Genomic DNA, 26,724 nt, shown 5'->3' on the forward strand with positions numbered 1-26,724 from the left:
CACCCCTAAGACAGGTCCCTCCAGGATGAACACCAAGCCTGACCTTGGCCGGATGTCGGGGGCAGCAGAATGGTGATGGATGGCATAGGTGGACAAGCCAGGGAGTCTGGCCCCATGGGTGGGCAGTAACACTCTCCCCCACCCCCCAGTCTTCCAACATGTCATGAATCCACTTCTAAGCCACTGGTGGAATCAGATGATTCTGGTGTGGCAGTGGGTCTGTGGGATACCGAGGGTCAGGCTGCAGTCATGATTACACAAGATGTGGAGGCAGCCTGGATCCCCTGGGGGAACCTAGCCAGAGCAGAGGAATCACTGGAGTTCTGGGGTGGAAGGTGGGCAGACCCCACAGTGGACTGGACAGAGCTGGCCCCTGCCAGACCAGCGGCCTTAGGTGCCTCTTCCTGGGGCTGATACATGCCACTCAGAATGGTGGGTTGCCACCCAGATCTCCTGGATAAACATCAAGTCCTTCCACAGACTAGAGTGACATATACACAGGACAACCCCACCCCTCTCATTTCCAACACCTGCTGGAACACTACAGGTGACCAGGCCTGCATCCCAGGCTGCCATGGTTCTGAGTCAGTGGTGCTTTCTGAGCAGAGTATTTCCCTAGTGAACCCGGGTTCCCACAGACCAAAAGACATGTCAGAAATGTAGGCAGCTCCTCAGGACACTGGGGCCATCCCCACTCTAGCTCCCAGAGCCCCACAAGGACAGACACTGGCACAAGTGGGTGAGCTGCCCCAAGGGCAGACAGGTTTATTGAAGCCACAGCCAGGTGATCAACGGTTAGACTTGGCCACACGTTCCAGCTCATCCTTCTTCTTGATAGCATAGGAATTGGAAGAGCCCTGCAAGGAGATAGATGGTTAATTCTGAATGTTGGAGAAGCCTCCTCTTGAAATGGCTGCCACCCCAGTGTCTTTACTCACCTTGGCTGCATTGATGAGCTCATCTGCTAGGCACTCAGCAATAGTCTTGATGTTCCGGAAGGCGGCCTCACGGGCACCTGTGCACAGCAGCCAAATGGCCTAGGGAACACAGGTCAGCTAAGCCTGGGGACAGGGGATGCCCCCAAACTAGATAGGGCTGGTGTCCTCCAGTACCCTGTGCCCCTAACAAAGACTGGATATCATATTACCATCCACTGGCCCAATGACACAGGACAACATAGGAGGAGCCCACAGGTTCCCCAGGTGAAATGCTGCCAGATTTGGGATCAGAATAAGGGCCACAAAACCGAGGGTAGACACAGAAGCTGAAGCTGGGTCCCTGATTACAGATTTAAGACCTGCCACTGTAGGGAAATCCAATGCAGTGTGTGCTCTTGACCTGGACCCTTGATTGAAAATGGACAACTATAAAGGATATACTGGGGACAGCTTCAGTGACAGAACATGAGATAATTTTATCGCTGTTAAATACCTTGAGTGATGGGCGGGGACAGAATATCCTTGTTCTTAGGAGATATCCAAGGAAGTCTTAAAATGGTTAGAATGCCTACAACTAATCCTCAAAAGGTCTGCATAAAAAAAATACATACCCACACACTGTATGTAAAAATAAACAATCAAATGAAACTGTGCCTCAGGCAAATGTTGCTCAGGAGAGGGGCCAGAACCAGAATTTCTCCTGAACATGATGGAAATGCAGGAAGGCTTCCTGGAGGAAAGGACACTCCAGGTAAAACACAACAGGCAGGATAAACTGTCCCTTGTCCGAGTTTCTGCTGCAAGCAGACCCACACCAGGGCCCAGTGGCTATTCCTGCCCATTCATGTGTGTGCTAAAAAGCCTCAGGCCTACCTGATTCACACGGCGTAGGGGGGACACATCGACAGCCTGACGCCTCACTGTTCCAGCTCGCCCAATGCGGGTTGAGTCCTCCCGGGGACCACTGTTAATAATGGCATTCACCAGGACCTGCAGGGGGTTCTAGGAGAAGGCAGCCATGAACCTAACATCCAGTTCACATCCCTCCCCATCTCCTTATACCTAAAACCCAGTGGACCCTGTCATGCACAGCACAGGGCAGCTACCGGCTTTAGGGTATACTAAAGGCATTCTGTGCCTCATCAGGTCTCAGAGCCCTACCTCACCAGTGAGCAGATGGATGATCTCGAAGGCATGCTTGACAATGCGCACAGTCATGAGCTTCTTGCCATTGTTACGGCCATGCATCATCATTGAGTTGGTCAGGCGCTCCACAATGGGGCACTGTGCCTTACGGAAGCGCTTGGCTGCATAGCGGCCTGCACTGTGGGGCAGGTACTTGGCATACTTCTCCTTCACTGCAATGTAGTCCTGGGGCAGCAGGGAGAGGGGATGGAGGACCATGATCAGGAGCAGGATGGCCAGAAACCAGAAGGAATGAGCACCCACTCTGGATAGCCCCATCCACCTGTGGTCGCTTGACTGTGAGGGCCCTGCCTGCCATAAAAAAGTAATATTCTAACAAGTGAATATCAAGTCAGTAAAAAGAACACTTCCTTTACAATGGGAGGGAGGGCCATGGAGAACCACAATCATAGCTCAGAATCTCAGCTTTAAGTGTTCCTCAAACTCTACACTATGGACATTTTAAATCAGGTAACTCGGGATCCCGGAGTGGCTCAGCGGGTTTAGTGCCTGCCTTTGGCCCAGGGCGTGATCCTGGAGTCCCAGGATCCGGTCTCATGTCCGGCTCCCTGCATGGAACCTGCTTTTCCTTCTGCCTGTGCCTCTGCTTCTCTCGCTCTGTGTCTCTCATGGATAAATAAAATCTTAAAAAAAATAAATAAATGAATCAATCAATCAATCAATCAATCAATCAGGTAACTTGCTGTCCTGTACACTGGAGAATGTTTAGCAACATCCATTATGCTAATAGCAGCCCTCAGTTTTATTTTATTTTTAATTTTTATTTATTTATTCATGAGAGACACAGAGAGGCAGAGATGGAGGCAGAGGGAGAAGCAGGCTCCATGCAGGGAGCCTGATGTGGGACTCAATCCCAGGTCTCCAGGATCACAACCTGAGCCAAAGGCAGAGGCTTTAACCGCTGAGCCACCCAGGCATCCCAGCCCTCAGTTTTAGTGCCCCAAAACTGTATCCAGACATTGCCAAGTGTCACCTAAGAGGGGTGAGGGAAATCACTCCAGAGAACCACTGTTCTAGAAGAATTATCCAATAACCCTTCCTATATATACATTATTTCCCTAGAAAATACCAAAATGTTATGGGGGTGTTGGAATCAAAGAAACTACATGTATGTGAAGAGGACTACTGTCAACTGTTCCACTGTGAAATACACCCAGACGTCATTCTATCATTTAACACATGAGAGGCCCCACACACAATGTATTTGTAAAACACAAGGAACAACAGAAAAGGAACACAATTCTGATATTAGAATGACAGCCCGGGGTCTACCCTGGAGAGAACCACCTGCACAAATAGGCAAGTAGATAAGTCTCCATGCAGGGCTTTACACCGGGCAGGAAAAACCACAAACACCAAATGTCTTGGCAGGGTTTGGTTAAACTGTCCAGCTCTGCGGTAGAGCCTTGCACATCTTCCAAGATAAGAGAATTCTGGCACAATTTTGACTTCTGCTTCCCCAGGCCCTAAGAGAGCACTAGGGAAAAATGAAAAAAAATTTTTTTACACTTTTAAAAGGTTGCACACAAAAAAACTAAGGACACAAACACATATGTGAGAGAGACTATACGTGATTTACAAAGTCTAAAATATTCACCACCTGGCCCTTCTAAGTTTGTGGACGTTGCTGAACAAAGCCATGAAGGAAACAGATCTACAAACTATCCAGGGTAAAAAGCAAGACTGAATCTTCCACTAGGCATAGTGCCTTGACCCCCACGGTATATTTTTATTTTTTAGAAATAGAGGCTTTTTTTTTTAAAGATTGTATTTATTTATTCATGAGAGATAGAGGCAGAGGCACAGGCAGAGGGAGGTGAAGCAGGCTCAAGGCAGGGACCCTAATGCGGGAATCGATCCTGGGACTCCAGGATCATGCCCTGGGCCAAAGTCAGGCGCTAAACGGCTGAGCCATCCAGGGATCCCCCACGGTGTGTTTAGAGACAACAAAAAATGTCCTAATTTCTTTTAAAATGAAAAAATAAAAAATAAAAAATAAAAAACAACAACAACCAAAAAAAAGACAAAAAGACGGGCACCTGTGGGCTCAGTGTTTGAGTGTCTGCCTTTAGCTCAGGTCGTGATCCTGGGGTCCTAGGATCGAGTCCCGCATCAGACTTCCCTCTGCCTATGTTTCTCTCTCATGAATAAACAAAACCTTAAAAAGGGAAAACTCTATCCAATCCAAACTTTGTCTTTATACCAAAGCAACCACAAATGTAATTTCTTTTTTTTTTTTTTTAAGATTTTTATTTATTTATTCATGACACAGAGAGAGGCAGACAGAGGCAGTGGGAGAAGCAGGCTCCAGGAAGGGAGCCTGACGTGGGAATCCCGGGTCTCTAGGATCACACCCCAGGCCGAAGGCAGTGCTAAACCGCTGGGCCACTGGGGCTGCCCCTATTTATTTCTTTTTAATGAAGGGCCCATAAAAGTTCTAATGAGGCCCAGTGTAAAACACTTAACTAGGGATTATGATAAACTGGGAGGACTTCCACAGATTCCTGATTTCAAAACCTATTAAAAAGCTACAGTAAATCAAGACTGTGGTACTGGCTTAAGGATAGCTTTATAGACCAATAGAAAAGAATTCAGAGTCCAGACATAAATCCACGTATCTATGCTCAACTTATTTTCAACAAGGATCCCAAGACATTCAATAGGGGAAATATTAATTTCAACAAATAGTGGTGTTGAGATACATTTATACAATGTATAAAAGATTTAAGTTAGACAGCTTATAGCCTATATTTGCTAACTAAAATGCACAAAACTCCAAAAACAAAAACCAAATAGGGCTGGGGCAACTGGATCTCCACATGCAAAAGAATGATCCAAAACAAAACAGCAGCAACAAACAACAACAAAAAAACCCAAAATCGGGGCACCTGGGAGGCTCAGTTGGTTAAGCGTGCAACTCTTGGGTTCAGATCAAGTCAAGATCTCATGGGTTGTGGGACCAAGCCCCAAGTCGGGCTTCTCTCCCACAGGGAAATCTGCTTGGAAACTCTCTCCTTCTGCCCACCCCACCCCCATTCTCTCTCAAATAAATAAATCTTAACAAAAACAAACAACCACACAGAGAAGAAACAGAACATGCACCCAAAAACCCCGTGGGATGTGATGTTACCACTGAGAAAGGAACCACCTTGTGTAGCAACTGATGAGCAAATCACAAGGAAGAAATGGATTGGTGGGTGCTACAAGTTCCAAGTGACCTCCCCTGAAAGATTTCATGTGTGTCCCAAAACCCCTAACTGGGGAGCACAACCACCACACCCCCCCTCACCTGCAAAGAAATGTCATTGATCTGAACATCATCAGTGCTCCATTTCCCAAAGAGCTTGATGTCAGGGGTCTCCGCCACTGCTGGTGCAGCTGTCTCCCACTCGGTCATCCTAGGAACACAAATTGTCAGAGCCCAGATAAACCCCAATTGTGAGGCTGGCCCACGCGCTGTAAACTAGGAAATTATGTGGAACCAAGAAAGGCTGTAAACATCTGGGTCCATCTATCTTAGTCCTAGAAAAACCACTTAATGTAAGCAAGAAGCACGTCTTTTTCAGCAAGGACCCCGAGGACCAACGTCTGGCAGGCCCGGGTCAACTGCTGCGGCAGGGACCAGATCTGAAAGGAGATGCCAAATACCCCGACACTGCATCCGCCTGAGATCAAATCCCAGCCATGACATTAACGAAGAGCCGGGCTTTAGACTCTGCTTCCTCTTGAATAAAATGGAAACGCTAACCTGCCATCAAGGACCACTACGCGAATCAAGGCAAAGGCTACGGTGCGTGTCCGACTCCAAGGAGATACTAGGGACTACTAGGAGATACTCAAGAGAAAAGCGCGTACAGGCCAGAGTGCATCAACTACCTAGGAATAACGGAAACTTCCTATATCGACGCACGATTGCAGGAACCAAACCGGTATTCCCGAGCCCCGCTGTGGGGCAAAGCTACACGGGTGGCGGGGCACCAAGGAAAGCCTAACTTTCCGGCGCCTTCGCGTCCCTCAGCGCATTTTCCGGAGAAAGAGGAAGCCCCCGAAGGGAAGCCCCTGAATCACTCCTCGGATCCCGACCCAGCGACGGCCTCACCTGAAAACGCAGCCGGGCCGTCACAATCGAACCGCGTGCACCACGCGCCGCCGTGGCACAGACAGGAAGAGACCGCGAATCGCGGGCCGAAGCTTTTAACTAGGGTGAAAACTTCCGGGTCAGTGGGGACGACCCGTGTGCAAAAAGACATGATATACTCAAGGACCAATCTGGAACAAGAATGTAAAGGTGCCCTCTGGACCAAACGGAAGACATAAATCCCCTGCGCATGCGTACTTGCAGAAGTGTGCCCACAAGTGTGCCTGGCGGACGTTCTGATTTCAGTCCTTGCCCCCGTCTTGGGGGGGCCCGTGCACAGGCGCAGAGATCTCCCTGAAGCCAAGGCCTCCATGTCTAATGAGGGCAGAAGTCAGGCTCGTGCTGTGCATCCCGTCGGGCCGCCCCACCTGCCGCGGATTTCCAGTAAGGTAGCCAGTTCGGCACCCTCTCATTCCTCGTCCAGGTCACCGCCGCTTCGTAGGCATGCGCGCGCTGCAGGCTCGGGGGTGAGGAGTGGGCCTGGTGGTCAGGAACTGCCCTCCGCTGGTGCTGGCCCCACGTGCATGCTCGGGTCGGCCTCTCCCACACTCGCTCGCTTGGGGTTTTGCGGGCCTGAGCCTCCCATAGAGGGAGCCCATTCCGGCTTGACTTCCCTTCATCACATGCCAGGGTATTCCCATCATCTCTCTACGACCCCTACAGCTCCTGCCGCCTCTCCTCGCGTGCGGTCGGAGGTTGGGAAGGAGCTCTGGACGTGGGGCCAGGGCTGTGCACACAGGCGGATTAGGGGGACGGCCTCCACTCTATTTGATGCATCTGGGTCCTCTTGTTGATGCTGAGGTCACTGGGTGAGTGCAGGGGGTCGACATTGGTGGGTGTGCTGCGCCCACGTTGTAGCCCCACCCATTGACCAGGTGGCTAGCTTGTGCCTGAAGCTTCACTCACCCTGTTTGTCGCCTCCTAAACCTAGACCCTGGAGTCTAGCTGGGCAGTGGACTACGTCCTGGTGGGCTTTCCAGAGGCAGCGACCCTGTGGCTGCTCAGCCATGCGGGCTGGCAGGAGGGTAATGCGCCGGCATCTGGTGGAGTTTTTCCAGGGCTGCATAGGGATCCTCACCTTCTGATACCTCCCTATGCCTCCAAGGGGTTGCTCCCCCTAACCAGATCCCAGGGGGGCCCAGCCAGTTGACGTAAGCCGCCCTCTACATCCCCAGTGACCACCCCCCTTGCCACTCTCTGAAGACGCTCATAGTAGGTGCTCAGCAGCTGCATTGTTTGTTTACTAATTGACTGATATTAAGGGCTAGCCCCTGCCCCCTACCCCAATTTCAGGAGTGTTTCAGACCAGAGACTCTGGGTCCCCTTGGACTGTTAGTCGTAGTTCATGCCACTGTTCAGGACACAGTCTGAAGCTGGCTTGAGCAGAGAGTTAGAACCTAGGTTGCCATGGGGGCACAGGAACTGCATCTGGGTAGGGAGGCCCCAGCCCCTGCAACTTGTGGCCTTTATCCCTGCACTCTGCCTTGGTATGTGAAAACGGCAGCCTTGGACCTCCCATTGGGGTTTGTGGGAGGATAGGGAGGGGACAAGTGGGCTCCTCCCTGGTCCTGCAGGAGGTCTCTGGAAAGGTGCTTGCTGGAGGAAAGCAGAGAAGCTGAGCGGGATAAAGGCACTAGTTACCCTCACACTCAGCAGGATCCAAAGGCAGGCTCCTAACCCTGCCTCTTTCTCTTCAAAAGCTGGGAGCATCTCACCCCACCCCCCACCCCCGAACCTCAGTTTCCCCCTTCGGCATAGAAATGACAGCAGAATCAGGGGTGCCTAGCTGGCTCATTTGGTAGAACATGTAACTCTAGATCTTAGGGTCATGAGTTTGAGCCCCATGTTGGGCATGTTGCCTACTTTTTTTTTTTTTTGGCATGTTGCCTACTAAAAAAAAAAGGTAAAAAAGGTAAAAAACGACTCAGGGCCAATTTGGATCCTGTGCCCTGGGCTACTTGACAGACTACTGGGCTCCTGTCACTTGGTAATAGACTTTTTTTTTTTTTTTTTTGTTTATTATTTTAGAGAGAGAGTATGAGCAACTGAGGGGAGGGGCAGAGGGAGAGAGAGAGAGAGAGAGAGAGAGAGAGACTCAAGCAGACCCCCTGCTGAGTGGGGAGCCAGATGTAGGGCTTGCTCTCAGGACCATGAGATCATGACCTGAGCCAAAATCAAGAGTCTGCCACTACCTGACTGAGCTGCCCAGGAGCCCCAGATAATAGACCTCTTTATAGATCTTGGTAAAGTGATCTGCTGTGTACTGGAGAGCAGAAGTAAAATCCCATAGTGTGAGGTGGAGGAGATCACTTTGCATAGCTAAGATTCACATACCTCTTGCCAGGCATGGGGTGGTCTACGGTCCCCATCTCTAGGACACAGTGGAGGATATCTGAAGCCTGAACCCAGAGGTCTATGGATGTTGGCGCTGTGTTCTTCAGCCTGAAGGGTGGAAAGTCTCTGCAGAGGCCACCCTCACTTCCTGGTGCATCATTTCTACTCTGAGCTGGCAAGCCCTGACCATCTCTTCTGCCCTCTGTGTCACAAGCTCTATGAAGATAAACTGGCTTATTCCCTGTTGTATCCCCAGCTGCAAGCACTGAGTCTGGCACACAGTATGTGCCCATGAGTAACTTGAATAAATGATGGATGGATAGGCCAGTCGACCCTAGTCCCTCATACACTCACTGCTCCCACTCTGGGCTTCAGGCAGACAGAGTGGCTGGGCCTCCCTCCACTCCCTCCACACCAATTCCAGACCCACGAATTTTAGTCCTATTCAGAAGACCTCCTTACTTTGGTCTGCCCCTCTTCTGGCTACCTCCTAGTTGAGGTCAGCCTGGGGAAGCCCCTCCCTGACTCCAGGCTCCCAGGTGGGCATTAGGAGTCTAGGAATCCAATCTTACTCTTGAAAGCAACTATATGAGATGGATGCCCCCATTTTATAGATAGTCATGGAGGCCCAGAGAGGAACAACAGACATCTTAATTGCTTCTCCAATTCCTACAGTGCTGTCCATTTGTTCCCATCTCCCATGGCTCCTTGGCAGACAGGAAGTTGATTTTTCCCACTGGCTAGGGCCTACCACTGTCCTGGCCACGATCAGCATCTGTAAAGCTGGGCTTACAAGGGTGGGTGGCTTGGCTGGGGAACTTGTTACAAGAGTGGGAATTCTAGACTTTAAGGCAGGGACAGGTGCCTGAGCCAGTCCACCTGTTGGGTGGGCTAGCCCAAGCTCTTTGCCTAGTTTCAGTTTGCTCAGCTGTAAATTAGAACCACATATTCAGGGTGGCTCTGTGGAATTGTAGGTGGGGATGAGGCAACAGAGCAGAATGTATAGGGCTGGGATGATAATACTGGATCAGATCCTGACCTGTCCCCTCACTTGGGGCACTTAGGAGTAAAGAATAGAGGAGATGAGGTACTGGGTTGAATTTGAGAACCTTGGAACAGAGTCTTATTTTTTAATATTTTATTTATTTATTCATGAGAGACCCAGAGAGAGGTATAGACACAGGCAGAGACAGAGGGAGGCTCCATGCAGGGAGCCCCACTTGGGACCTGATCCTAGGTCCCAAGGATCACGCCCAGAGGCGGGCACCAAACCACTGAGCCACCCAGGCATCCTGGAACAGTCTTAATAGAGGTCTCAGGGACTTTGAAGAAGGTTAAACCTTATTGTTTGGAGATCCAAATTTCCAGAATTAGGGGGTGTATCAACACAAATGAACAAAACTCTTGAAAAATTTTAAAGAGAGAAGAGTTTTATTTGAGCCCAAGTTAGGACAGGTGCCCGGGATACACAATCTTCACAAAGGAGAGTGGTCCAGGGAAGGAACACTGTGTAGAGTTATATATTTTTATACATACTTACAAATCATCAGGGATGCTTGGGTGGCTCAGGGGTTGAGCACCTGCCTTCATGACCAGGGCGTGATCCTGGAGTCCTGGGATCAAGTACCGCATTGAGCTCCCTGCATGGAGCCTGCTTCTCTCTCTTCTGTCTCTGCCTTTCTCTCTCCGTGTCTCATGAGTAAATAAATAAAATCTTTAAAAAATAAAATAACATCACTGTGAAGGACATTCCAGAAAGTTACAGACTTTATTTTCGGCTTCCAGTATGTGCAAGTCTGTATGGCTTTAATCTTATGGGAACTACAGAGATTTTTTTGTTTTATCTTATGTTTGCAATGCTCTCCTTTTTTTTTTTTTTTCTTTTAATGAAGCAGACATACAATGTGTGCTCAAGAACAGAAATAGGGGGATCCCTGGGTGGTGCAGCGGTTTAGCGCCTGCCTTTGGCCCAGGGTGCGATCCTGGAGACCCGGGATAGAATCCCACTTCGGGCTCCCGGTGCATGGAGCCTGCTTCTCCCTCTGCCTATGTCTCTGCCTCTCTCTCTCTGTCTCTCTCTCTCTGTGTGACTATTATTAAAAAAAAAAAAAAAAAAAAAAGAACAGAAATAGGGGCACCTAGGTGGCTCAGTGATTGAGCATCTGCCTTTGGCTCAGGGTGTGATCCCAGAGTCCTGGGATCCAGCCCTACATTGGGCTCCTCGCAGGGAGCCTGCTCTCCCTCTGCCTATGTCTCTGCCTCTCTGTCTGTGTCTCTCATGAATAAATAAAATCAAAGAAGAAAGAACAGAAATAGACCCCAGGTTTTGAGGTTTTGTGGAGTCATTTTGATCTTGGTAAATGTTAAAGTATAGCTGCCCTGGGAGCCCTGTAAAGGTTGAAATTTTCCATTATCAGTTGCAGGATCTCAAATTTTGGAGACCAGATGTATGAATTCAGAACAATTTCAACACAGGGATTGTGGTGGCAGCAATTTGAGGGTGCAAGGCACAAATTGGGGGTAGAAATCGAGACCTGGACTTGAGGAGGGGGAATTTGAGGCTTTAAGTGGAAGAGAAACAGGGACCCGTATCGGGGTGGGGTGGGGAAAGAGACCCAGAGGTGGGAAATACTGAACAATTGGACACAAATATGGGTAAATTGAGACACAAACATTAGAGAAGAAGCAGACATCAGGATATGGCGAACTAGAGATGAGAACTGAGGAAGTCACAGACAATGGGGCAGAGAGCATCCGACCCTCGACCCTCGGGCTTTGGGGGTTTTGGGGGACGATCTGGCATTCCGCATGCCGGAACCGGAACTGGGCCGGAGCCTACTGGGAAGAACCACTCACCAACAACCAGTGGATGGCGCAATGACGTAAGGCATCTCCAAGGCAACAGTGAGCCTCTGGAAGGCTCCAGCTTTACCGGGAAACTGCAGTCCTCGCCTGGACGTGAAGACCAGTAGGTCTCGCCATGGTAACCATGATGCTCAGTCCTAGTTTTCAGAGATGATTTATTCCTCCCCAGTCCGCTTCTTCACCGAAGAGTGACTCGTGAGAGTCTGGCTCGGACCGCGGTCATAACTACATTTCTCACTGGCCTCTGCGCTGGCTCCTACAGGCCTTTCCCATCGGTTCTTTCAGGCCCGAACCAGGGAGGGAAGCTGACATTGTGCCCCGGCAGGTCGCTTAGAGGGGAAATGGGTGCTGACCCCCACCAGCTTGGAGAACCACCGAGATGGTAGTTGTCCAGGCACCCAGAGTTGCCCACTCGGTGCAACTGTGGGACGCGGGGCTGGGCTCCGTGCACTTCAGGTCCAGGTGGGGCCGCGGGGAGGGTTGGTTTGTTGGTTCCGGGGTGGAGGGGTGGCGGCCCTGTGTCGGCCTCTCGTGTCTCCTGGTTGCGGGAGTGGCCCTTGGCCTTCGGAGGATGAGTGGCGTGGGTCGCGTGTTGCATCGGAGCCTCTGGTGTGTTCAGAGGGTGGGTGAGGGCTCCGGGGGAGCCGCTTACTTCCCGAAGGCCTCCCGTTCGGCCTGTGTGTGATGGTGATGGAAGCAGGGTGGACAGGTGTCCCTTTGCTTCGGCGGCAGGCAGGGCGGGTGAGGGGTTAAGTCCAGCCCTTGACTGAGTCGTGGACCAGGGTCCCAAGACCGGCTGCCTTGGTTCAGCCCAGGATGCGTGGCTTTCCTGCTTGGGCCTCAGTTTCCACATCTGTGAAGTTGTGACTGACACCTCACAGGGAGTTTGTGAGCTCCAGTCTCTCTGTGGCTCAGGATCAGCATTTCAGGCCCTGCAGTGACTCTGGACAAATCTGCAGATTCCTGAAGCCCCGAAGGCTGAGAATTTGACCCACACCTGGCTTCCTCTTTTTTTTTTTTTTTTTTTTTAATTTATTTATTCATGAGAGACACAGAAAGAGAGGCAGAGACACAGGCAGAGGGAGGAGAAGCAGGCCTTATGCAAGGAGCTGGACATGGGACTCAAACCCGGGCATCCAGGATCACCCCCTGAGCCAAAGGCAGACACTCAACCGCTGAGCCACCCAGGGGTCCCTGGCTTTCTCTTTCTGAGCCCCCAATTCTCCTGTAAAACGGATGGGATGCCGCCGCCTTTCTAGACGTGCATGAGGACTAAATGAGTCAATCCATGTAACGCCATCAACACAGTGCTAGCTGGTGCCTAACAGGCACTCAGAAAATTGTGGATGCTTTTAAGTAATTTATAAAGTGGGTTGTTCCCATTCAGCGGACATCTGTGGAATTGTTTCATGCCGGCTCCATATGCTGCCTCAGTCCTCTGGAGCTTTGGTTACCCCACTTAAGGTTCTAGTTCATGTAGAGCATTGCCAAATCCTGGTCTCCACACACAACATAAAATGGTTTTGGGGTATTTTGTTACTCAGCAATGGATAATGCAGCCCAGGTGTTCGAACAAGGAGATTGTTGATATGTTGTACTGGCAAAACTGTGATGCACAGTATAGTGTGAAGTCTGCTTTCTTTGTGGGTCTAGTCATTTTATATAAATGGAGTAATAGAATATGTGGTCTTTTATGTTTAGCTTTTTTCACTTAGCTCCCCATGCCTAGTCCCACTTTCCCAAAACAACCTTACCTCTTTTTTTTTTTTTAAATTTTTTTTTCTTTTAATTTTTTTTTTAAATTTATTTATGATAGTCACAGAGAGAGAGAGAGGCAGAGACACAGGCTGAGGAAGAAGCAGGCTCCATGCACCGGGAGCCCGATGTGGGATTCGATCCCGGGTCTCCAGGATCGCGCCCTGGGCCAAAGGCAGGCGCCAAACCGTTGCGCCACCCAGGGATCCCCAACCTTACCTCTTGTATGTGCCATGTGTACTTCATGGTTTTCTTTACACTAGGGTTTTTTTTTACCTCAACACTATTGACATTGTCAAGAGGTGGAGGTGGGGCTGTCTTGTGCATTTTAGGATGTTTAGCAGCATCCTTGGTTTCTAACCACTGTGCACTGTAGCACCCCCAGCCCCAGTTGTGACATCCTTGGTTTCTAACCACTGTGCACTGTAGCACCCCCAGCCCAAGTTGTGACAACTAAAAGTGTCTCCAGCCAGACATTGCCAAGTATTCCCCAGAGGGCAAAACTGTTGAGAACCATGATTTATATCAACTCACTTGCTTTTGCTTAGATCCATTTATCGATAGGGAAACTTGACAGCATCAACCAAAAATGTAAAACCAACCAAAAGAAGGGAACTCCAGGGCAGCCCCGGTGGCGCAGCAGTTTAGTGCCGCCTGCGGCCCCGGGGCGTGATCCTGGAGACCCTGGATTGAGTCCCGCGTGGGGCTCGCTGCATGGAGCCTGCTCCCTCTGCTTGTGTCTCTGCCTCTCATTCTCTCTCTGTGTCTCTACGAATAAATAAATAAAATCTTTAAAAAAAAAAAAAAAAAAAAGAAGGGAACTCCATATGTAAATACCTGGACAGGGGATCCCTGGGTGGTGCAGCGGTTTGGCGCCTGCCTTTGGCCCAGGGCGTGATCCTGGAGACCCGGGATCGAGTCCCACATCAGGCTCCCTGCATGGAGCCTGCTTCTCCCTCTGCCTCTCTCTCTCTCTCTCTCTCTCTCTCTCTGTGTGTGTGTGACTATCATAAATAAATAAAATTTAAAAATAAATAAATAAATACCTGGACAGCCTACTGTGGTGTCCTTGATGCTGAAGACAGAAGCTCTGGGCTTGCCCTCACTCTGACAAAAAGGAGATGGCTTAGAAATTGTCAAAGATCTCCCAATGCCTTATGGAAACTTTTCCCTTTTCTGCTTGCTGCTATAACAAATTATACAAACTGAGTGGTTTGTTTGTTTGTTTGTTTATCCATTAGAGACACAGAGAGGCAGAGACACAGGCAGAGGGAGAAGTAGGCTCTCCATAGGGAGCCTGATGCAGGACTTGATCCTATACCCCGGGATCACGCCCTGAGCCAAAGGCAGAGGCTCAACCACTGAGCCACCCAGGTGTCCCAACTTAGTGGTTTAAAACAATACATATTTATTATCTTACAGCTCTGAAGGTCAGAACTCCAATGAGACTTAGGAGCTAAAATCAAGGTATGGCCAGGGATGCATTTTTTTTCTGGAGACTCCAGGGGAGAATCTAGGTTCTCCATTCTCCAGGTTCTAGAGGTTGCTCACATTCCTTGTCTTGTGACCACACTACTCTGACCTCTGCTTTTATCTTCACATCTCCTTCTCTGACTCTCTCAGCATCCCTCTTATACTGTGATTGGGCAGCCTGGATGGCTCAGCAGTTTAGCGCCGCCTTCAGCCTAGGGCCTGATCCTGGAGATCCGGCATGGAGACCCCGCGTCAGGCTCCCTGCATGGAGCCTGCTTCTCCCTCTGCCTGTGTCTCTGCCTCTCTCTCTGTGTCTTTCATGAATAAATAAATAAAATCTTAAAAAAACCCACAAAACTACTGTGATTATATTGACCCAGCTGAATAAGCTAGGATAACTCCTTATGATTTTTAATCACATCTGCAACATCCCTTTTGCCTTATGAAGTAATATAGTCCCAGGTAGTGGGGATTAAAATGTGGACATCTTTGGGGTCCATTATTCTGTCTACCACACACGTACATTGGACTCCAAACCTAGGTCAGCAGCAGTTCCCATCAGAGACTGGCACAGCCATTAAACAGCTAGTGTTGGGTGGGGCTTAGATGGATGTTCTGGAAGTTGTATAGGGCAGTTGATGATGAGGAGGGTCAGAGAGAGGCAGAAATCAGCAGGGAGCCAGTGGTCAGACAGGTGAGAGCAGAGGGGAGAGGAGGAACCAATCCTAGAGATACAAAGAGGTGACCCATCCCTGATCACCTCATCCACTGAGCTGGCTGTCTTCACTTCCTGCTGAAATTCCTTTATGTCTGTCACTTTTAACAGCCTTCAAGACTAGGAAATCTCCAAGATTCCTTGGCTGCTGGGGTTTGCTTTCATGATTTCTGGCACCCTTTTCACCTGGGAACTGCCAGTTTCCATTTCTCTTCAGCTCTTCTAGATCTGTTTTCTTTTTCCTTTTTGTATTTTTATTTTAAAATTTTTTATAAGGAAAGATAATATTATTTACTTATTTATTTTAAATATTTTATTTATTTATTCATGAGAGACACACACAGAGAGGCAGAGACATAGGCAGAGGGAGAAGCAGGCTCCCTACTGGGAGCCCAGAGTGGGACTTGATCCCAGGACCCCTGGATCACGACCTGAGCGGAAGGCAGACCCTCAACCACTGAGCCACCCAGGTGCCCCTTTTATGTTTTATTTAAATTCAATTTGCCAACAGAGCAGAACACCCAGTGCTCATGGGCTCTTCCAAATTTTGCTGTTAGGATTCTGAAACGAAGGCCAACCCCTGGATGGAGGCTCCAGTCCAGGTGCAGAGCAGGGAAGAGTCCCTGAGGCTGGTTCCCAATGATTTGCCTTGGGCCTTCAGGAGAGACCTGATGTGGAACCTAGGCCCCTGGTGGAGGACAATGCTGGGATATTCCCCTCAGGAGAGAGACTTGTGTGAAAGGGTACAACTTTTCTAGTCTTAATGAGCCCTGGTCCAGCAACCTGATATTGGAGTCAGTTGGATTTCTCTCTGTTGGAGTCCCACTTTCTCTCCAGTGACCATGACCCAGGTTCTCAACTCCTGAAGCCCCCTGTATGTGACCATTGAGTGTAGTGAGGTGCTTTTCTGCTGCTGCTCCCGGCATCAGCCCCACTCTTCCTCCCTTTAGAGGTGAGAATGACAGATTATTTCTGAGTTGGACGCCGGGGTGTAGATGGCTGCGATTGCCATTCCTTTTCCCAAAGAGGACACAGAAGCCGCTCTTTGCCACGCCCCCTGCTGCCTGGCGTTAGTTCCTCACTCATCGTGGGGGAACAGGCACAGAGCGGTGCTCCTGCTGGTGCACTGCTCACCCTTCTGTGCAGTGCAGAGTAGGGCAGATGGTTATCAGCCTCGCAAACCTTTCTCCCATGTGCTGTGATCACTTGGTTCTGCAAGGCTCAGCCTGGGACGTGTTAACTTCTCAGCCCTCCACTTGCCCGAAGGTGGCTGCTCTGTGTCCTGTTCCCATCCACCAGCCCTGCTGAGCGTTAGAAAAGCCGGCGGGGGGGGATCCCTGGGTGGCGCAGTGGTTTGGCGCCTGCCTTTGGCCCAGGGCGCGATCCTGGAGACCCGGGATCGAATCCCACGTCGGGCTCCCGGTGCATGGAGCCTGCTTCTCCCTCTGCCTGTGTCTCTGCCTCTCTCTCTCTCTCTCTCTCTTTGACTATCATAAATAAATAAAAATTAAACAAAAAAAAAGAAAGAAAGAAAAGCCGGCGGCGGGGTGGGGAGCTCGGGTGGCTCAGGGGTTTAGCGCAGCCTTCAGCCCAGGGCATGATCTTGGGGACCCGGGATCGAGTCCCACATCGGGCTCCCTGCATGGAGCCTGCTTCTCCCTCTGCCTGTGTCTCTGCCGCGCTCTCCATCTCTCTCTGTGTCTGTCATTAATGAGTAAATAAAATCTTAAAAAAAAAAAAAAAAAAAGAAAAGAAAAGCTGGGGGAACACCTAGGGCAGATGGGAGGTCACTGCCAAGAACACTGGGGCAGATGCAGGGTGGGGTTGGAGACAGGCTCCCAGGAACCCTTGGCCGAGCTGAGCCTCGAGTCTCACGTCCATGACTGGAAGGTCATCTAGATACAGGTGGAGTAGCTTTCAGGAGCAAGCTTGGAGCAGGACAAGAGAGGCAGGGAGACTCCACCATAGTCTGCAGCTTCCACTTGCTGTGTCTGATGCAGGGAGGCACGTTTTTGTCACGTTTTAGATCGGCAGAGGAAGCCACCTGTGGGAGCAGGGTGTCTGGGGACAGTCTGGAGATGCCCTGTACACATGAGTAATGGGTGACCCTTGATCCCCACATCCTGTGAGATCAGGGTTTCTTCCTGCTAGGTGGGAGTTGCTGCTTTGTCTTGGGACCACCCTGTCTTACCTGATCCTCTGCACTGAGCAGTCATCTGGTCGCATCACAGGGGATCAGGAGAGCCACCACACATAAATCCATTCATCCTATGAAGGGTGCTGGACCAGTCTCTGTACTAATTTTCTGTGGCTGTTGGAACAAATTGCTACCAACCAGGTTGTTTAAAACAGAAATGTATTCTCAGTTCTAGAGGCCAGAAGTTTGAAATAAGACATCAGCAGGGCTCCAGTCTCTGAAAGCCCTGAGGCAGAAAGCATCCCATGCAACTGTTCTAGCTTATGGTGGTTTCAAATGTAACTCGGGTTGTGGCTGCATCACTCCAGTCTTGGCCTCCACCTCGTCTCTCTTTCTCTCAGAAGGATTCTTGTTACTGGATTTAGGGCCCACGCAGGGAATTCAAGATGATCCCATCTCAAGATCCTTAACTACACCTGCAAATATCCTTTCCCAATCAAGGTCACCATCACAGATTCTGGGGGTTAGCATATAGATGTATCTTTTGGGAATGTGGGCACCATTCAATCCACTACAGCTTCCTTCAGTGGAACCTGCCCAGTCCTAGGTGACGTCACATTCCAGGCTACCCATCCTCTGGTTTGGCCATTTGTTACACAGTGATTGTTCTGGGTTGACCAGGGTGCCCCAGATGGATTTTCCCACCCTAGTGGGTCATTGACCTCGATCCCTGCGGTTCCAGGCGGTTATGCTGGGTACTGGCCTGCAGCCTTGCTCTGGCCACCAGCTGTTGTGCAAGCCAGGGTATGAGGCCAGCAACCATGACCCTATAGGGGCAGCATTTACTGGAAGCCATGGGGCAAAGCCATGGCAGACACCCAGGCCCCATTGTTCCTCACACCTGGAGCATAGCAACCTGGTATCATGCCAGATGTGTGTCCAGCTTCCTACCAAGAGTTTTCTTTTTGAGATGAGTGGATTAATAGACACTTGGTTGAAGAGAAGTCCGGGTCTGGGGGAGAATGCTGTTAACATAGAGGTTAAGCCTCTGATGTGAAAACTCTGCTTGGTGTACAGTCAGCTTGAGCATGTGGTAAAAGTTAATATTTTATTTTTACCTAGAAATTTTGGAAACCTTGATTTTCTCATTACAAAAGTGTTGTTACACACACACACACACACACACACACACACACACACACCTCCCATGCATTACTATCCCTGTGGCTGGGGCTCAGATGACATCCTGGATGCTTCAGGGCAGACTGTCCCAGGCTCTTCTACAGCAGACACCTGGGCACACCAAAAGCAAGAATACTGTGCCATGGGTGCATTCTTTTTTTATTTTTTTATTTTTTGAGATATAGTTCATATTAAAAAAATGAGCCATTTAGAAGTGTATAATTCAGGTTCCTTCTTATTATGATTTTTAGACTTTAATATATTTACTATGTTTTGCAACCATTGTCTAATTCCAAAACCTTTTCAGCGCCCCAACGTGAAATTGCATATTCATTAAGCAGTTACTCTCCGTTCTTCCATCCCTCAGCCCCTGGCAATCACTAATCTATCCTTCGTCTCAATGGATTTGCCTATTCTACATTTTTCACATAAATGGAACTCTGCAACATCTTTTTGTGTCTGACTTCTTTCACTGAGCATAATGTTTTCTGAGGTCCATCCATGTATCAGTATTTCATTCCATTTTATTGCTGAGTAATATTCCCTTGTATGGATAGACTACATTTTGTTTATCCATTCATCAGTTGATGGATGAATGAGGGTTTTTTTCTACCTTTTGGCTGTTATGGAAAAGGCCATAATGAACATCTGTGTACAAGTTTTTGCTTGACTGTTTTCATTTCTCTTGGATAGATACCTAAGAGTGGAATTGCTTTCATATGGTAATGCCATGCTTAACCTTTTGGGGTACCGCCAGGCTCCTTTCCACAGAAGTTGTTGCATCATTTTCTATCCCCACTAGCTGTGTGGGAGTGCATTGTGCAATTGCCTTTTTCCTGCCAGGTCTTCTAGCCTGTCTGTCCTCATTAGGACAAAGTCTGATTGTTGAGAGTTAGGTGGAAGAAGCTAATCAGTCCACCTGCAGTGGGTCTGTGCAATGCAACAGCTTTGCCAGTCCCAGTGTACAAGAGACATTTTTTGAAACTTGGTCGTCCAGCTTGTCTATTTTATTTGCACAGCAAGCTTCACATTCTAGAAAAAGTGCATCCCTTGGCGTTTCCTAGGTGGGGCCCGTTAGGACTCTGCAAGAGTCATGGCAACTGAGCCCGGGTCCATCAACCCTGGGCATGGTGTTCATTGCAGGTTAGATTCATATCCATCTACTGTTAGGGTGGAGCCCACAGCTGTTTGCTCCCCGGTTAGCCTGTGTCATTCCCTACCCCTGTTTTTGGAGAGCTGCAGTTAGTATCTCAAGGCAGAAACACAATAACAGTGTACAGTTGTGGACACTTCCCACCTGGAAAGAATATCCTAGGATGACTCAAATCCACAGGTGTTTGGAAAAGAGATGTGTCCCTCATATCCTCCTGCTGGCTTACATAGTGATGCATCACTCTAGAGGGCCCCATGGATAGTCTGGCACTAGGGTACAACATGCCATTGTTTATTGTCACCCAGATGTCCTCGTGCTTGCTTGAAGTCCCTCACTCTAGGGGCTCTGAGCACCTCTGAGTCTTGAGCTCTACATAGCTAAACTGTCAGATGGAGAAACAAAGGCACAAAGTGAGGAAGGTGTTGGATTTCCAAAGTATTAGCCCCCCTCAGTGTCACATATGGGAGAGAGAGCCAGCAAGGATCAGTATCCTTATGGGCCTGAATGTGGCCTCATGGAATCTCAATCAACCCAGATGCTAAGTGGCTTTAAGGTGCAAATGGAGAAAGGTGGCCTCATCTGCCCTGGGTTGAAGGCCTGGGAGTTACAGGAGGGTTGGCAGTTATCACATGTGACTGGAGTGAGGACTGTTTGAGAAACTTCAGGTCACAGTGTGGTTCTGTCCTTATTGCCACCTTTGTTTCTTTAGAGAATGCCCCAGATTCTTTACTCAATATGTAACCAGACAAACCACCCTTAATGTGGGCCCTTCAGCTTTCCACGTTCCAACAAGCAGCCTCCTGAAGAGCGGAGCACTAGTGGCCAAGCTGCTTTTGTGACCCCTCAGGATCTGTGAAACGTGTTCAACTCTGCAATTTCACCTTTAACCAATTCAGTATGTCTAATTTTCACTCCCCAAACATTTTCCTCCAAAGCACTAACCAGAAACCAATTTCTGCCGTTGTGGTTGTCCCGTCTGAGGGCCAAATAATCAGCATCCTGAAAAGAACCACACCCAGTTGCTCTGATGTGTCTTTGGCTGAAAACTTGTAGAGAGACTTGATTAAATGCTTCCTGATTCTTTTTAATTCCTAGTCATGTTATTTCAAGCCACCGGTGCCCCTGGGCACCTACTTGTTAGAAACTTGCAAAAATGGCAGAAAAGCGGCAGTGGGTCAAGCAAGAATGGGTGAAAACTGTTTCACTAAATAGACTCAAATATCTGGAACTTTTTTTTTTTTTTTAAGAGGGAGAAAGGCGGGGAGGCACATGGGGGAGAGAGAATCCTAAGCAGGCTTCACACCCAGTGCAGAGCCCCACACAGGACTCAGTCTCAGAACCCTGAGATCATCACCTGAGCTGAAATCAAGGATCAGATGCTTAACTGACTGAGCTACCCAGGTGCCCAAAATTTCTGGAACATTTGGTGAAGGAATATCTGCCTTCCACAGAAAAAAACAGAGCAAAAGGACAAGAATCTGAGCCCTCATGCTCAGCAAAGTGTTGACTTACTGTGGTCACATATTTATACCCCAAAGGCTGTGCTGGGCAGGTTCTGGAAGGAACAAGAACATAGGAAGGATTCTCATTCTTACCATGGGCTCTTTAATAGGTCAGTCATCTATTAGTGACTGTCATTGATCAGTAACTTAATAGCATGCAAGTCCTTTCTGTATTTGTACCCATGAGGTGGGCCTTCTCTGCCTGACCCCTCCATGTATGTTTGCTGCACATCAGTCACCCTGCCCGCTCTACAGGTTTTAGCTATGCCCTGCCAAGTAAGCCTCCATCCAGACGGGACTGTCCTGAGCTGCTTGTGTGTCCTTCAAGATTGCAGGCTAAACATTCTTTTTTTTAAATATGTTTTTTATTTATTCATGAGAGACACACAGAGAGAGGCAGAGACACAGGCAGAGGGAGAGGTAGGCTCCCCCCAGGGAGTCCAGTGCAGGACTCGATCCCACAACCCTGGGACCATGACCCAAGTTGAAGGCAGACACTCAACCACTGAGCCACCCAGGTGCCCTGCAGGCTAAACATTCAGTTTTGTTTCACCTCAATGGCATCTTGATTCATACTGTGTTTTCCCAGTAAACCATACGAAGAACTCAGAAAAAGCCACTGTGATAGGCGGAATAATGCCCCTCACCATCCCTAAAAGATGTGCATGTCCTAGTCTGTAGAACCTGTGAATATGTTACTTCACACAGCAGAAGGGACTATGAGGTAGGATAGTAGATCTTGATATGGAAGATTATACTGGATTATTTATGGTTGGCCAAATTTAATCACAGTGTCTTTGTATAAGAAGAGGCAGGAGAGGGCAGCCCGGGTGGCTCAGCGGTTTAGTGCCTGCCTTTTCCATGATCTTGAAGACCCGGGATCAAGTCCCATGTCAGATTCCCTGTGTGGAACCTGCTTCTCCCTCTGCCTGTGTCTCTGCCCCTCTCTGTCTCTCATAAATAAATAAATAAAATATTAAAAAAAAAAAAAAGAGGCAGGAGAGGCAGAGTCTGATGTTTCAATGCTGGCACTGAAGATGGAAGACAGGGCCATGAGACAAGGAAAATAGGTGGCATCTAGAAGCTGGAAAAGGCAGGCAGGCACCCTGCCTTTGAGCCTCCAGAAGGAAGCAACACTGCTGAAACCTTGCCTTAGGACTTCTGTCCAGACCTGTGAGATAATAAATTTCCATTACCTTAAGCCACTAAATTTGTAGTAATTTGTTACAGCAGCAATAGAAAACTAACAGCCACAGTGGAATTTGGGAATAGTAATAATAGGCAACAGGCCCTCTTGGTGTTGATTGTTGCTGGAATGATCAGGGCCCCCAAGGTCAGCTGTTTACGTCTATCATACCCATTTTGTAGATGAGGCTGCCAGACCGTAGAGAACCAAGGTTACTTGGTAGAAGTGAGGAGGGGCAGATCTGGTGTTCAGTTCTGCTGCCAGATGAGCCCCATCTCACAACTCCTAGAAGACCTGGCTGATGGCAGGCAATGAGGCTGGGCCAGATCAAGGCAGGGAGTCAGAAAGGCATGCTGCCAGGAAGCTGGTGCTTGGGAGTGGAGAAGGGATTCTGGGGAGTGGGCAGCTGAGCAGTTAGTGTATGTCTTGCTCAAGAGAAGGGCTGCATCCCAAACCAGGGATGATGGTGCTCCAACAACTGGTAAAAGAGGAGGGGTGATGCTCTCTGGGGCCTCAGTGACATCCTAGACTCTGGCAGAGGTCAGGAGTCAGGGCAGGAAGCTCCCGGGTTCTCACTGCCTGATGTCATTCCTTCTCTTCTTTCCTGGGCTATGGAAAGCTGGGCAACTCCATCAGTCCTGGGGTCATCATTCTTTGGCAGTTCTCCCCACTCCCCTCCTGAGAACTGCCAACCTCCATTTCTCCTCTGCTCTTCCAGATCCTACAGCCAGGACACTGTGTTGGGGGCTGGCCCCAGGAATGGAGGCTCGGGCCCAGAACTCCAGGCAGGGAGGCATTCCCAAGGCAGATCTCCAGGGAGCCAAGAGGGGCCAGGAGGAGAGGCCCAAGATGGAACTAAGGCCCCTGGCAGAGGACCCAGCCAAGAGATACCACTCTCAAGAGGGAGATCTACATGAAAGGACAGCAGGCGGCAAGACAGCTCCCCAAGACAGGCGATTCTGGAGCTGGGGCCTTGGTGTGAGCCCCAGTCCAGGGACCCTCCAGAGTGCAGGAGCAGGACCCCTGGTACAAGAGCCATATGGCCCGGCCTCCTGTCAGGACCCTGACCTAGTCACTCCCCAGGGGCCACATGCTGGGGAGGACCCCTGTTGGTGCCCTGTTGGTGCCAAAGCCTCCAGTCATAACTGCTGCCTGGTGCAGCATCACAGAACATCTCCTGAGGAGAAGTCCCTGGTGTGTGATCACTGTGAAGGCCAGGTGTTGCTCTGGTGCTGCCCCAGGACCCAGCTGTGGGAGAGCCACACAAAGGATGGGTCATGTGGATGGCACACAGGCACCCAGACCTTCCCAAAGAGCCTGCACATGACCCTCCTTCAGCAGAACCCTTTGGAGGAGCTGCCCCAGGCCTGCAATTGCAGTGAGGAAGACTTTCCCTGGAGGGTCCTGCTGGCCCGGCAGGAAATGATGCAGATGGCAGAGGAGCCCCACCTGTGTGGCCAGTGTGGAAAGCACTTTGGCTACAACAAGCAGCAGCAGGTAGCCGAAGGCCCCTTAATGTGTCCTCATTGTGGCCAGGCTTCGGGTCCTGGTGGCAGTGCCCGGGACCCCCCGGCCCAGCGGCTCTACGTCTGTGACCAGTGTGGTAAGGCCTTCACGCGCACCTCAAGCCTGCTGCAGCATGAGCGCATCCACACGGGTGAGCGACCCTATGAGTGTGCTGAGTGTGGCAAGGCCTTTGTGCGTTGCTCGGGTCTCTACCGCCACCAGAAGACACACCCAGCCAAGCGCCACCGCCACAGCCTGCCCCTGGCACAGAGGTCTTTCCTCTTTGGGTGCCCACCCTTTGGGGACTGCAGCGAGGGGACTCAGGGCCCTCCAAAGGTGTCGGTGGTGGGGGAGAAGCCGTACGAGTGCGCTGAGTGCGCCAAGGCCTTTGGCCTGTTCTCGCACCTGGTAGAACACCAGCGCGTGCACACGGGCGAGAAACCCTATGCGTGCCCAGAGTGTGGCAAGGCCTTCAACCAGCGCTCAAACCTGAGCCGGCACCAGCGAACGCACAGCAGTGCCAAGCCCTATGCCTGCCCGCTGTGCGAGAAAGCCTTCAAGGGCCGCTCGGGCCTGGTGCAGCACCAGCGCGCGCACACCGGCGAGCGGCCATATGGCTGCCCCGAGTGCGGCAAGACCTTCCGGGGCTGCTCCGAGCTGCGCCAGCACGAGCGCCTGCATTCGGGCGAGAAGCCCTTCATCTGCCGAGACTGCGGCAAGGCCTTCGTGCGCAATTGCAGTCTGGTCCGCCACCAGCGCACACACACGGGCGAGCGGCCCTACACCTGCGGCGAGTGCGGCCGAGCCTTCAGCCAGCGCTCCAACCTCAAGGAGCATCAGAAGCGGCACGCGGCCTCCTGACCTCGCATGGCTCCGGGCTGCGGGGGCTGTTCTCCCAGACACCTGAGCCACGGTTGTAGTCTTTCTTAAATCTCACTTGGTACTCCCTGTATCTGCAGGTTTCCCCGACTCAAAGTTTTATGTGGCCCTTTCAAGTGGGTGCATAATAATGGGTTTTGGTGAAGCGCTAATAAACACAGGGATGGAGCACTGATGTGACCCAGATGCTTTGTGGGCTATCAGGAGTCCTGCTCTGCCTCCTGCGGTGGGCTGGGAAGTGGGGAAGCAGAGATGTGGGGAGTGACTCCCCGGGGCCACAGTCAGAAAATGGTAGAGGTAACATCTGAACCCAGGGCCTCCCATTGCACCTTCCTAGGGGGCTTCATTAACCCTTGGTAGCCTCTGGGTGTTTGCACACCTTTTAGTGTAACTTGGCCCTGTCTCTCGTCTGGCCTCCCTGGGCCTCTGGAGAGGGACTCTGCATACTTCATGACCCTCCTGGGGCCGATGGCCATGGGCTTTGTGGGTAGGGCCTCTGCCCTGCCCCTGGGTTGCTTCTAGTCACTGGAGAAGGCTCCTGTTGGAAGGAGGAGGGATTCCCTGGCAGCCTTGGCCTTGTGATTGCAGGTGGGGACTTCATTGTGCTATGTCAAGGCAAGGTGGTCCAGTCAGTGCTCCTCATCTGTCAGAGGACTCCAAGCTGGATGCCATCTCCTGCTACCTGGAAGAATCAAGGAGGGGACCCAGATGTGTGGCCACAATTCCCCATGGCCACCACATAAGAGGGAGTCCACCAGAGGCTTAGAACAAGCAACATGTTCTTTCAGAGCAGTATATGTAGTTATGTACATATGTGATTCCAGTTTCCTCCCCACTCCATCCTCCACACTAGTTCCAAAATGATACTCCCACAGCTCTGCACTTTAGGTGAGCTTACTATATGCCAGGCACTGCGCTGGGCATTCTACCTTTAATCACCCCCTTTGATCCTTGCCCTAACTGGAAGAGGAGGGACAGTTCTTGGCCTGTATCAAAGAGCCCCAGAGAGGCCACGTGGCCCAGCCAGAGTTCCGGGAGGGAGGGCAGAGCTGGCTTGGCTTATCTTTGAATCTTTAAGGGCCTGGGCACAGTATACTTCCAAAATGTTCCCAAGGATGGGAAGTGCTCAAAGTTCTCAGTTCAAGCAGCCACAGAGAAAGGGGGCAGCCTAGAAAACCAGCCTCAGCGGCCCCAAGGGAGTCCACCCTGAAGGAGACTTACCATATAGTATCCTTCACCCTCAATGGCCCCCACAAAGACCCAGGTCCTGGTTAATCCAGGATTCACCCACTGAGGGCTTAAATCCTGCTCTGGAATATCTATCCTTCTTGAGGGACGCCCAGCCTGTCCTCCAGCCAGGTGGTCTCCTTGAAGCCCTCCCCAGTCTTAGGTGAGGGAGAAGAGTCCCTGCCCTGCCCCCACAGGGTAAGACCCAGTCACTCAGTACTCTTTCCACAGAAATCCTCAGAATCACAGCTCTCCTGGCTGCTTCATATTCCACCCTGGGAGAGGAGCTAAAAGTTGCAAAGTTGATATTCACTAATCTCTTTGCAAGTCCTGCAAAAATGAGAACGCATACCCCTATGGTCTATTCTCAGTATTTTGAAGGTCCATTTTAACTTCTTTTATACTAGTAAACATCGCAGAGTCATGCTGGAAGATACCCTGGGTAGCACAAGGAAGACTGCAGCTGCCACCCACCCATTGGAGAGCTCATACCAGAAAGACAGCAGTTCCATGTGGCAAGTATGGGAA

General features: G+C 50.3%; 2 protein-coding genes across 2 annotated transcripts; one reads left to right on the plus strand and one right to left on the minus strand.

The window, feature by feature from the left end:
- Positions 1 to 736: 736 nt before the first annotated feature.
- RPS5 (ribosomal protein S5) lies at positions 737 to 6,392 on the minus strand. Its single transcript, XM_041743055.1, has 6 exons — positions 6,244 to 6,392; positions 5,434 to 5,542; positions 2,100 to 2,309; positions 1,812 to 1,940; positions 939 to 1,037; positions 737 to 857 (listed from the first exon to the last, which is right to left on the minus strand). Exons 2-6 carry the CDS (start codon positions 5,539 to 5,541, stop codon positions 789 to 791), a joined length of 615 nt encoding a protein of 204 aa, XP_041598989.1. The 5' UTR covers position 5,542; positions 6,244 to 6,392; the 3' UTR covers positions 737 to 788.
- A 109-nt stretch (positions 6,393 to 6,501) lies between these two features.
- Positions 6,502 to 25,137, plus strand: ZNF837 (zinc finger protein 837). The gene is made up of 2 exons (XM_041743018.1): positions 6,502 to 6,666; positions 23,303 to 25,137. Exons 1-2 carry the CDS (start codon positions 6,594 to 6,596, stop codon positions 24,949 to 24,951), a joined length of 1,722 nt encoding a protein of 573 aa, XP_041598952.1. The 5' UTR covers positions 6,502 to 6,593; the 3' UTR covers positions 24,952 to 25,137.
- The last annotated feature ends 1,587 nt before the right edge of the window (positions 25,138 to 26,724 follow it).

This window comes from Vulpes lagopus, chromosome 2 (assembly GCF_018345385.1).
Source record: "Vulpes lagopus strain Blue_001 chromosome 2, ASM1834538v1, whole genome shotgun sequence".
NCBI classification, from domain to species: domain Eukaryota; kingdom Metazoa; phylum Chordata; class Mammalia; order Carnivora; family Canidae; genus Vulpes; species Vulpes lagopus.